The following is a 13,507-nucleotide window of genomic DNA, read 5'->3' as shown; positions in this document are numbered from 1 at the left end:
TTCCACCTTATCTGGTGCTTAAAGAAACACTCTTGTAGTTCTGTTCAGTTGAAGCTTCTCCATCTAAAATGTTCTTATATCCTGCCTTTATACTTCAGTTTGTGCCTTTTCATTCATTATTAATATTACCATAGGCAGACAACATTTAATGTACATCTTAACTTTATTTATTTATTTATTTATTTATTTATTTATTTATTTATTTATTTATAACTTTATTTATTAAGTAAGTATGCATTACATATAGGTTGCAAGTCATTCTGGGTCCTGTGAAGAGGCAGGTGGTTGATCTGAAGCAAAATAAGAGCATGAATCTGCAATTCTATTGCTACTAAAATACTTCTTCTGGGTGTCTTGGTATGGGCACAGTCTCAATACCCATTCAAAGCAGGCTTTGCCATCACCTCTCTCTTCAGCTGAGGGATTCACAATATCTAAAGTCAGCTTGTAAAGAGCCCTTCTGCCTCAGAGGCAGTTTTATGCCTGCATTGTAAATTATGGAAGACATTTGGTCAAATACTCCATAAAAGGGGCAGAAGGGAAACACCAGAGCTCAGAGTTGGAACCAATTATTTTTTCAAATTAAGCATTGGTCATAGTAGCAAAACTATCAACCAAATTTTGGAATAGCCTGTTCAGCTATATAATATCAAAGCATGCAGTAGCCTACAGACAATAGCTTTTACAGGAAAACTTGAGTTTGGCTTAAGCACCAAGAATGCATTTTAAGAAGTGAAAAGTACATTTATGTGCATTGACTACCATAGTGAGCCAAATGATGGCTTCCCCAAAGTATGTCCATGTTCTAATTCCTGGAACCTGTGATGTTAATGTTATTTGGAAAAAGGGTCTTCATGGATGTAATTAAGAGTATTGAGATAAGGATAATTTTATGGATAAGCCAGGTGGGCCCTAAATTCCACAACAAGTGTTCTTATAAGAGAGAGGCAGAGGTAGATTAGATAAACAGAAGGAAAAGTAATGTGAAAACAAAGCAGAGAGAGATTTGGCCACAAGTCAAGGAAAGAATGACAGTCACAAGAAACTGGAATAGACTAGGACCAGATTTTCTTCTGGAGCTTTCAGAGGGAGTACAGACCTGCCAAGAGCTCAATTTAGGACTTTTGGCTCACAAAACAATAAGAGAATAAATTTATGTTGTTTTAAGCTACCATATTTTGTGTATTGTTACAGCAGCCACAGGAACCTAATACAGATTTTGGTAACAGGAAGTAAGGTACTCCTATAATGAATAAATAAAAATGTGGAAATGGCTTTGGAGTAGATAATGGGTAGAGCCTGGAAGAATTGTGATGCAAATGATAGAAAAAAATCATACACTGCTGTTGGAAATATGATTGTTAAAGATGCTTCTGGTGAGCTCAGAAGGAACTGAGGAATATTTTATTGGAAACTAGAGAGAAGTGATCCTTCCTATATAGTGGCAAAGACCTTATCTGAATTGTTTCCAACAGCTGTGTGGAAAGTAGAATTTGTAAGTGATAAACCTGGATGTTGGCTGAGACTTCCAAGCAAAGTGTAGAGGTAGGAGGTAGGAGGAGGTAGGGCCTATTTTCCTCTTGAATTTATAGTAAAATACAAGAGGAAAGAAGTAAATTGAGGAAATAATTGTTAAGCAGAAAGGAACCAGCACTTAATAATTCAGGAAGTTTTGAGCCTATTTCAGATTGCAAAAGATGCTAAAATTAGCTGATGCACTCTTAGGATAGTGTGCTCTGGAGATAAAGCCAACCTCTGGTTAGTGCTGAAGAGATTAGGCATTGACTCATTGATCCACTCAACCACCTCAATAGAAGCCAAGAATAGAGATGGCTTTATCCAGCAAAAATCTGGAGGACTCTTATCTCAGTATCAAATCAATTTGACATACATGGGAGGCCCAGAAAGTTTTTGAGAAACAGTTCTAGTTTAGTCTGAAAAGGACCGAGACAGGACAAAATAAGAGAAGGTTGTCAGACTACCAAAATTTTACAGGCAATAAACAGGATGATAAAATTGCAAACACGTGCTATCCTTCAATAATATAAAGGATCATTCTTAGAGAAGAACTGCAGGTACAGAGGCAGAGGCCCACGCAGGAGAGCAGAGACAGAAGTGCAAGCCATGGGCACAGAGACAGAGAATTAATCCATAGGCTAAGAGGCCAGAACTGCAGGCCTAAAGGAAGGAGTCCTTAAACAAGGAGGACTGTCAGGTCAAGAAACCCAAGGGGATTTTTCCCTGGATAAATTTTGAAAGTCATCAGGTCATGTGACTTTTTTTACTTTCCATTTTCCCTATTTTGGAATAGAAATGTCTATAACTATTGCCCTATGCCTCTTCCATCATTGTATTTTGGAAGCAGATGACTTGCTTTGCTTCATTTATTCACTTTTGGAGAGGAATTATGCCCCAGGATTTTCATCTATACCTGATTTAGATGATCTAGATGATGGGACTATTGAACTGATGATGTTTGAATGAAATTTTAGACTTAGAGTTGATGCTGTAATAGGTTGAGACTTTTGGGAATGTTGAGATAGGGTGAATATATTTTGCACATGGGACAGATATAAATTTTTGGGTCCAGAGGGCAGACTGTAGTGGGCTGGCAGCAGGGGAGGGGGAATCCAAAAAAGGTATGCCCACATCCTAACTCGCAGAACCTGTGACTGTTACCTTATTTGGGAAAAAGGATCTTATAAGAGAGGCATAGGAAGTTTAGATACACAGAGGAGAAAGTGATTAGAGACAGATGTAGCCATACCCCAAAGAAGGCCAAAAGCCATCACTACATGCTGGGAGAGGCAAGGGAAGATTTTCCTCCAGAAACTTTGGAGGGAGCACAGATCTTTATTTTGGACATCTTGCAACAGGGACCATGACAGAATACATTTCTAATTTGTTAAGCCAACAAGTTTGTGGTACTTTGTTATAGCAGCCAGAGGAAACTAATCCAACTAGTAAACATTTTAAGGATTTTGTATTTTTAAAAATCATTCTGAAGAAAATCTGCATAAATTGGTGCTTCTCACTGTGACAGTAATAAAGCTAACAAAAGACTTTAGTGTAATTTGGTTCTATACTAAAACTGTCACTATGTACTTTTTCTGGTGATAATTTTTAATCTCGAACAAAACTGCAAATGACTAAAGCAGGACCATTATAAATCTGGGAAGCAAATCCTTTAACTCACTTATTGGAACCTCATGAAAGACCCTGAAAGGTTCCATACTGTTTGTGGAAACCATGTAGGATTTCTCTAAATACAAATATATAATTTATCAATAATAGTATTTCATTCATTCTTTCCCATAAACTAAAAAATAAGGCAGGTTCACAACTGGAAAAGGTGATGCACATCAATATTTCTATCCTGACCATCTTTTTTTTTTCCTGACCATCTTGATAATATAGCATGGCAAATGCCCCTAAATTTTAGTAAGGGTTAATATTTCAAAATATCATTTTCCTACAGCCAGAAAGGCTATCAAAAGACTCAGGTCAGATCACAAAGATTTCAGAAGAGAATTTGTGAAGTAAAAAATACACACGTTAATTATTTACATGAATTTGTATATCTCTGTTGTTAAGGAAAAGTATATGAAATTGATATATCCCCTAAACTTGTTTGTGTATGCATATGTGTGTGTCTTAAGATAGGCTAAAATTGTAAAATATCAGATACTGTTCTTCCTTTTGATTTCTCTATTGTAGCAGCTTCAGAAACTTTTAAAATATCATACCCAAGTAAGAATGCACTGGAGGAAAAGGAAGCAGTTTGAATCATTATACCTCTATATAAAGAAGATTGTGAATTATTGGTCACTTGTTTACATTATTTCAAATGGTGACTTGCCAAGCCAGTCATTTGTTCTTTCTGAATGTCTATAATGTGTTTTGGAGAAGTAGAAATAGGATTTTCTATATAAGAAATATACATATAAGAAATTTTTTACAGTAGTCACAATCATCTCCATGGATTAATTTTAAAATTACACTCCAGAGAGAAAATGAGTGGGAAATATCAGTGAGGGTGACAGAACATGAGAGACTCCTAACTCTGGGAAACGAACAAGGGGTAGTGGAAGGGGAGGTGGGCAGGGGGTTGGGGTGACTGGGTGACGGGCACTGAGGGGGGCACTTGATGGGATGAGCACTGGGTGTTATGCTGTATGTTGGCAAATTGAACTCCAATAAAAAATATACAAAAAAAAAAACCCAATCTTACAAAAAAAATGGAGAGGGTGACAAAACATGAGAAACTCCTAACTCTGGAAAACAAACAAGGGGTAGTGTAAGGAGAGGTGGGCAGGGGGATGGGGTGACTGGGTGACAGGCACTGAGGGGGGCACTTCATGGGATGAGCACTCAATGTTATACTATATTTTGGGAAATTGAACTCTAATAAAAATATACAAAAAATTGCACTCCAGAGAAGTTATACCACATTAGTTCAATGTGTATCTTAAAGTAATAGACACGTGAAGTATAATTTCTATGCCTTCATCTATTTAGGAAAAATATAGAGCCTGTTTTTTTCTCCAGGGTTGTTTTGGCAGCATCATTTTAATTTGTTAATACAAGGTAAGTAAGTATGATGATGACTGAGAAGTTCACTTGGCCACTGGGTTGTGGAATTATTGTAGCGGGAGATATAAACACATACACATATATACACATACATATATATCATTTTTTTTCTTCTTCAGACTACAAGGCAGAATTGGAAAGGGGAGTAGAAAGGCAAATAAAACAGTTGACCTTTCAGAAAGTTTCCTGCTGCCTGTGGAGAGAAATCTTTTTCCTCTCAGGTCTTTTAGAAACTCTATTCCCTGCTTTTAAGGGGGCCATGGGAGAAAGAAGCAATAGAAGAAATAAACCACAGAGAACAGGAATCAATATTTACCTTTTAAAAAGCTTAGTAAAGGTAATATAATTTTCAGGTTCATCTCAGAACAGACATTAAAATCGTAAGGTTTTTGTCAAAAATAGTGATATGAAGTATTTGTATAAAGTAGATATATGTGCATAAATAGAAAATACCTCTTTAAATGAAGTTTAAATCACTTTCTCTAACTGCTTCTGTTAAACTCTGGTTTATTTTTAGCAATGATAAGTGCCTGCAACATCATGCTGAAACTCTAGATTAATGATAAGTTTAATTTCAGCCAAAGCAGATGAATCCACCAGCTTTCACTTGAGATAAGATTCTAAATAAACTCATGGGGTCGTAGCAGTAATTTTTTTTAGTTTCCAAAATGGCTTCTCTTACAGAGTGCCTCTCCAAATCATTAATACACACATTGTCATTGGCCTTTTCTTTTTCTATGTAACAGGAATCAAAAGCAGATATTGAATAATTCTTTCTTTCTATTCCTTTCATTTCCTTTTTTTGAGGGGAGGTGACCCCCAAAATTGATTAACATTGTAATTTTTTGACAGACTGAATGCTTTTGAACTTCTTATACTTTTCATCATTACCATCAGGTCACACACAATAACAAATAATACACATCTTTACACTAAAATGGAACACGTTTTTATAATGCTTGTAATTGTGTTTGTATTAGCATAATTGTGAGTGGCATCTTGCAATAGCTTTACAATGTTATTTCACCCAGCTTAGCTTGATCCTTGCGTAAATGCATTTATTTCCTCTCCCTCCCTTGAGTGGATGTTTTGTTCTTCTCAAAATGTATAATTTTGTTTACTTAAATATTTTCATATTCTTTGGCATCAGGAATCACTTGGATGAGATAGCTCCATTGTGGCGAGAGCGTGACCTTTCCAATGGCACTCGTCTGTTATCTGTAAGACAGAAAAAAGAACCAAAAACACATGAGCTAGTGGCTATTATACAATGTAGGATCAAGAGAGGTTTTCAAATAGTCCTGAAAATCACTTCAAATGAATATGTAGATAAGTAACAAGGAGCCCAGATTTGAGTAGTTCATGCTGCAGCTCCCAGGCTGAGTTCAAGAGTCCTGCAATCAGCAATAAATAACTTTTTTTGGTAAGTGTAATAAGAATGATGAAAGAAATGGAAGAATTCTCTCAAGCACAGTCCTGTTGGAAATTGCAGGTGACAACAAAATTCCTTGGTAGAGATGTCAAATTGAAAGGATCTTTGTACAGTGCCTTTTGTTGGAAAGCACTTCAATTCCCCATGAGTTTTCTTTTTTTCCCCCATGAGTTTTCTATCCGTATATGGGCTACCTCTAGAGGACACCAGGTAGGCAGAGCAGAAAAGAATTTTTACTTTTTAATGATGGCAATATGTGCCAATCAAACCAGCTACTGAATCTTTGCCTGATTGTATGATGCAAATATATCTAATACATAATATAGTCATTATGGGAATGAATAATGAATAGGTCCTATTCCCCTCACCCATCACAGGAAGAATAATCACTATAGCGATAACTGCTGGCACAAAGCTTGGAACGCAAAGTTTAAAAGCATTGACAGTTGCTCAAAATAGTTTTAGCTGTAATAGAAAAAAGGTTTACAGCTCTGCATTGTGATAATCACTAATATGTTATTATCACCTCTGTTTTATGCTCAGCTTAAATGCAATTGATGTGGGTGAAAAGCCCTTTCTGACAAAGACATAATACACCTAGATTCTCTATTTAAAATGGGACTAGGTCCCTAGAAATAATAACCACCACCAGAACTTACATAAAAGCTAGCACTTTACACTTGTTAATTTGTTAATTCACTCAATATCCCTGGGAGGTGTCTATTTCACTCTATCCTATTATTTCTGCTTTGATGATGAAGGTTACACAGCAAATCAGTAGTATGATGGGGGATTATAATGCAAAGTTAATGTCTAAATATCAGGACTCCTTTGTTCAGAGGTAGATATTGGGGCTTCCCAAGCTACTAACCACATCCTTCCTGAAATGATGATGCCCAAAGAACACATCCTGTCTGTCCTATGTGGAGGATGGACTGTGAGAAGTACTGAGGTTTTGCTGTGGGACCTTTCCGCTCTGTGCCAGTGTCTCTACACTGATTCCTGGTAGCCCATGGTCAGTACATAGAACAAAACTAACTAGCTTCCATAACCTTGGCCTTGTTAACACCACATATGACTGCACCAAGCCGACCAGCCTTAAGCTTAAAGTGCCTTATAAATGCAATAATATCACTGAGAGGTGAGAAAGGCATTTTCTCTATTAAGAGATTTGAGTGAAGGATTATTTGGGTATCCTTTTAAAGATACCATTTTAAAAAGTCATTATTTAGTTTGTGATACCGATTATAATTCAGCAAAAAATGTGAAGATAACATTCCTAGATAAAGGGCTTATTGGGGATCGAGTCCCACGTCGGGCTCCCTGCGTGGAGCCTGCTTCTTCCTCTGCCTGTGTCTCTGCCTCTATCTCTCTCTGTGTGTCTCTCGTGAATAAATAAGTAAATAAATAAAACAGACAGACAGACAAATAAATAAAGGGTTTATTACTTAGATGTCACTAGTTTGCATACAGATTGGTTTGGGACTTCTTAGAAAACATTTAAAATGAGATTATAATATATTGGTTACCAATGCTTTGCTGGCATTTAAACATTCAGTGTTAAAAGCCACCAGATTACAAGAATGATGGTACCATTCTCAGAGGATTATCCCAGTTCAAAAAAGGGCTTGTGCCTTGGTGGTCCTACACACTAAGGTTAATTGGCATTGCACTCACTCCAGGAATGCCACTGGCTTCCCATATCATCACTCACAACCCACTGGACTAAAGACAATACCACATTAAAAAACCTGGACTCATAGCATTAAATGACGTGGTGTCAGGATTCACTTATTGGTAGCATTTGGTATGAGAAAATACTTTCAGGTGAAAATAAACTGAGGAAAGGGCATTGAAGGTTTTGGAAAGCAGGATAAACACTGGTTCAGGGCCCAAATTTAGTTCTTGGCATGCACAGCAGAGAACTATTCATTTCCTCCCTCTCTCCCTTCTCTCTCTCTATGTATTTTTGGTTCCTAACTGATCCTTATGTTAATGAGATAATTATGAGAGGAAGCAGTTCAGAAAAGGTTACTATGTATTTTTGAAATGTCAATGTACAACCTTATTTATGGAAAACATGCCATTAGAAACAATGGCAACAATGACTAATCTGAATTTTGTGATCTAATTACAATTTTCTGCATATATTCTAGGTTTGTATGGATTAGGCAGAAAGTCTAATTTAGAAGATGATATGTTTATAAATCTATATGACATTAATATATATATTCATCTTTTGTCACAATAGCTTGCAATTTAATGATGAAAAAATTTCATGTTCAAATTCATGTCTTCTTTGAGTTAAAGATTGAGAATCAGTGAATTTTTTGAAATAAAAATTCTATAATTATAGTATTAAATACTAATGGGTAAAAATCTGGCATGACCCTCATTAGGTCAGGGCACATAGTTAATGTTAAATTTATGATAAAGCAAACGTTACATATTATTGCTATCAGAGGTGATAAAGTAATTTGGGTGATTGCAAGAGTGACCATATTTCCTATTTGGAGACATAGGTGAAGGAAGTGGATGCCCATGTGATGATTATAGAGTTGTAGGAGATCCAGATTAAACCAAATTCACTTTTTTAAAAAGAATTTATTTATGTATTTGAGAGAGAAAGAGAGTGAGCACATGGGAGACAGAGCACATAAGAGAAACCATGAGCTGGGAGGAGGTACTGGGCAGAGAGAGAGAGAAGCAGGTTCCTCACTGAACAGGAGCCCTATGTGGGGCTCGATCCCAGGACCCCAGGATCATGACCTGAGCCAAAGGCAGACACTTAGCAGACTGAGCCACCCATGTGCCCTCAAATTCACTTTTATAGCAAGTCTTATTCACTCAACACTGTTGATACTAGAATAGTTTAGATGGCAAAGATAGGAAACTCTCCTCAAAAAAGTAAATAGTTGTACTCACCTGAGATGATGTGGAGGGCTTTGTTAACAAACAGTGGCTTCTCTTTCCAATTTGCCTGTAGTCTTTTTAGAAATGAAAGAAAGGAAGAAGTGTGGGGAGGGACATCTATCTGTTTTATACTTGTTGGGGATATTGTGCAATGAGATCCAGGAAAACACATTTTATTAGAGGATGGGAGAAACATGATTTGCCATATCTTTTTCTGCTTTCATTTTCTTAACGTATAAGGTAACATGATAGTGAATAAGAAAGCCCACAGTGTCTAATTTGTCCTCATGATCTAAGAATTCATTAAGAAATTCTACTGTTGGGACACCTGGGTGGCTCAACAGTTGAGCCTCTGCCTTCGGCTCAGGGCATGATCTTGGAGTCCTGGGATCGAGTCCCACATCAGGCTCCCTCTGAGGAGCCTGCTTTTGCCTCTGTCTAGGACTCTGCCTCTCTCTATATCTCTCATGAATAAATAAATAAATCTTAAAAAAAGAAATTCTACTGTTTGTTAACCAATAATTAATGCAGCAGTAAAAGCCTGAGATGTCAGTCCCAAGATTTACCTTCTAAATCCACCATAGTTAGGTATTCTCTTTGATTATCAAAGGCTTGTCTTTGAAATATGCCTCATGTGAAGGTGAAAAGATTCTGATATTACAGAGAGTGACCTGGTCATAATGTGAAGTTGGAGAAGTCCATAGTTATACAAAAATGTGCCTTCTATGGAAGAAGGGTGATCAAAACTAAAACAATATTCTAATCTGTCACCGAAGAGAATATGAATACATAGCCCAACTTTAACATGCTTCTGTGCATTCTGAGTATGAAGTTAACCAGTTCAAACCAATGTCATGATTTCTCCACTGTCATAAGAGCAATAATCTTTATGCTTTTTCTGAATATAAATTGATTTGACATTCATCTCAAAACCTTCCCTACTGAGTCCTATAGTAAATGGATTAAATCCCTTTACTGTATTGAGCTAAAATCCATTCATTCATTCATTTAGCAACTATGTACAAAGCACATCATCCAAAAAATATCTGGATATTCCAAAGTTTCAGACCAATAGCTAAATTTACGTCACTAATTTCCTTCTTACTGAAAATTTTGTCAAGTGAAATAACTGAGGACTCAGCATATTACAAATAAAGTTTAACCAAACACAGACACAGACTAAAGTACTCAAGCCTATGGTATGTAACCTGAGAATGTACAATTAATCTTCCAACAGAGTGAGTGTATGCCAAAGGTACAAGGATACATCTTGTATAATTCATGAGTAGGACATGTTGAGATGGAAAAACTGTGATAAAAAGGCCATGTCCATTATTCATTTCCCCTCACATTGAGTCTATTTGTTGTCTATGGAAGAATAGTTTCCTCCCTAGTATTCATAGGCATGTAGATGTATCAGTGTTAACCTAACATAATGCACTTTACCATCAGGGTAACATAAAATAAATGTGTTTGGTATATACTGCATATTGTATTACAAAATATCCCATTTTAATGCAAGAAAACAAAGTAAAAGAAAACCTCTTGAGATTTACCGTGAACTTTATTTCCTCCAAAGCTCTTCAAAAGCAATGGTGTGACAGATCGACCATCAATGGGTAGGCATTATTTCCAACAAATAAAGCAGAGGGACTGGGTTTATGCGGCTTAGGCTAAGAAAACCAAGAAAACTAATGATGCTTCAGAAAATGTCTATTGAGTAGATGCTTTCCAAACACTGATTAAAGAAAGATAATTTATCTTAGACTGTTATACTAAAATTGTCTCCTATAAACTTATATTTTCCCCTTGTGTCCCATGATTCCAAAGCTGTTTAATTTATGCTTTTCTCTGTGATTTTGGGGATCCTAAATTGATAGTTTCTCATTACTAGAATTGACTGGAAGGTGGCAGCTAAATTAGGCTTTGGCCTAGTCTCTTGGAGAGGATTGCCAGTTGATCCATGACTTGACCAGATTTGTTCTCTTCACTCTTATCAGAATAGGGATAGCGTCTTTACAATACATATTTTTTTTTAAGAGAGAGAGAAAGCACACACACACACACACACACACACACGTGTGCGCAAGTCTGGGGGGTAGGAGCAAAGGGAGAAGTAGAGAGACAATTTTAAGCAGACTCCATGCCCAGTGGAGAGCCCAGTGAGGCGCTTGATCTCATGACCCTGAGCTTGATTTCATGACCCTGAGATCATAACCTGAGCAGAAAACAAAAGTTGATGCTTAACCGACTGAGCCACCCAGGCATCCCAAGATACATATATCTTTTTTTTTTTTTACAGATTTTATTTATTTATTCATGAGAGACACACAGACAGAGAGAGAAAGAGAGAGAGAGAGAGAGAGAGAGAGAGAGAGAGAGAGAGAGGCAGAGACACAGCCAGTGGGAGAAGCAGGCTCCATGCAGGGAGCCTGATGTGGGACTCAATCCCAAGTCTCCAGGATCAGGCCCTGGGCTGAAGGCAGCACTAAACTGCTGAGCCACCTGGGCTTCTCGATACATATATATCTTGAACTTAAACTATATGTGCAATTTGGTATTCTATATTTTCATTTAACATTTTATTGTAGAAATTTTCCATGTTACTGAACTCTTGAAACATGATATTGAAAACATGATTTTTAATGGCCACATAATCTTTTTGTTTTATATAAATATACCACAATTTGGTTAACCATTTCTCTCCTGCTGGATATTTAAGGTGTTCCCATTTTTTCTATTATAAAAGACTCACAATGAACATCCTTCTACCTTTATAGACCATGTATAGAACTGGGTTTGTTAAGGATGCAAAATTAAATCCAAATGGAATTCCAGAATAATTGTATTAATTTAAATTCAACTGGAAGTAAGTACATGAATCTGTGTTAACACATTATTGGGTATCAATTTTTTTAACTGTGCTAATATGAAAAGTGATTACAACATGTAATTTGTTCTTTTTGCATTTCTTCAAATCTTTGTAAAGTGGAAATTTCCATGTGTTATTATCTATATATCTTCCTTTAAATGCTGGTCAGGCCCCTTGGCCATTAATCTATTGGAGTCTTAGGTTTTGCTTTGTTTTTATTTTGGAATCTACATATTAAAGATAGTAACCAATTTAAATATTTGTCAGAACTATTTTCTTAGTTGTTGATTACCTGTTTATTTAGTTTGTGTTGTGGGTTTTTAGGAACACATGGTTTCTTTTCTTATTATACTTTTTAATTTTTATTATTGAATTATAGTTGATATACAATGTAAAATGTTTCAGCTGTACAACACAATGATTCAACAATTCTATACACTCTGCAGTGCTCACCATGATAAGTATAGTTATAATCTATCACCATACAATGTTACTACAATGTTATTGACTACATTTCCTATGCTATGTTTTTCATCCCCCTGACATATTTTATAACTGGAAGTTCATATTTATTAATACTTTTCCCTATTTTGCCCATCTCCTATCCCTCTCTGCTCTGGCAACCACCAGTTTGTTTGCTGTATTTATGAGTCTGTTTCTATTTCTGCTTTTTGTTCTAGTGCTTTTTGTTCTAGTTCTGTGAAAACATGCTACTGGTTATTTGATAGGGATTACATTGAATGTACAGATTGCTATGGGTAGTATCAACATTTAAAAAATTTTTTTAAAGATTGTATTTATTTATTCATGAGAGAGAGAGAGAGAGAGAGAGAGAGAGAGAGGCAGAGACACAGGCAGAGGGAGAAACAGGCTCCATGCAGGGAGCCTGACGTGAGACTCGATCCTGGGTCTCCAGGATCACACCCCAGGCTGAAAGTGGTTTTAAACCGCTGAGCCACCAGGGCTTCCCTCAACATTTTGATAAGATTGGTTATCTCAATCCATGATCATAGACTATCTTCCATTTGTTTGTGTTGCCTTCAATTTCTTTCATCAGTGTTTTATAGTTTTCAAAATACAGGTGTTTCACTTTGGTTAAATTTATTCCTCAGTGTTCTTTCTGATGCAGTTGTAAATAGGATTGTTTCCTTAATTTTTCTTTCTGCTACTTTGTTAGTTACAGCAATAACACCACCTGGGTGGCTCAGTTTTTTGAATGTCTGATTCAGTTTCAGCTCAGGTCATGATCCCATGGGTGGTGCAATTGAGCCCCAAGTCAGGCTAACCACTCAGCAAGGAGTCTGCTTAAAGATTTTCTCCAAAATAAATAATAAATCTTTAAAAAAGAAATGCAATAGATTTCTATATATTAATTTTGTATCCTGCAGCTTCACCAAATTTATTTATTTAATAGTTTTCTGGTGGAGTCTATAGAATTGTTTATACATATAGTAACATGTCACCTTCAAATAATGATAGTTTTACTTATACCTTATCAATTTGGAAGCATTTTAATTCTTTTTCTTGTATGATTGCTACAGCTAGGACTTCTAGTAGTATGTTGAATGTAAGTGACCAGAGTAGACACCCTTGTCTTGTTTCTAATATTAACGGAAAAGCTTTCAGGTTTTCACCATAGGGTATGATGTTTGTTATGGGTTTTTCAGATATGGCCTTTATTATACTGATCTGTGTTC

General features: G+C 36.3%; 1 protein-coding gene across 3 annotated transcripts in view; it reads right to left on the bottom strand.

The window, feature by feature from the left end:
- Positions 1–242: 242 nt before the first annotated feature.
- DIAPH2 (diaphanous related formin 2) overlaps positions 243–13,507 on the bottom strand; it is a 1,101,152-nt gene continuing 1,087,887 nt past the window's right edge. For all 3 annotated transcript variants that reach the window (XM_055337637.1, XM_055337638.1, XM_055337639.1), the window contains one exon: positions 243–5,811. In XM_055337637.1, coding sequence (XP_055193612.1) covers positions 5,747–5,811 — 65 coding nt within the window. In that variant the 3' untranslated portion in view covers positions 243–5,746. The remainder of the gene's footprint in view (positions 5,812–13,507) is intronic.

The sequence above is a fragment of the Nyctereutes procyonoides genome, unplaced genomic scaffold, assembly GCF_905146905.1.
Source record: "Nyctereutes procyonoides isolate TBG_1078 unplaced genomic scaffold, NYPRO_anot_genome, whole genome shotgun sequence".
Taxonomy (NCBI): Eukaryota; Metazoa; Chordata; class Mammalia; order Carnivora; family Canidae; genus Nyctereutes; species Nyctereutes procyonoides.
This window is presented reverse-complemented; position numbering and strand designations above follow the sequence as displayed.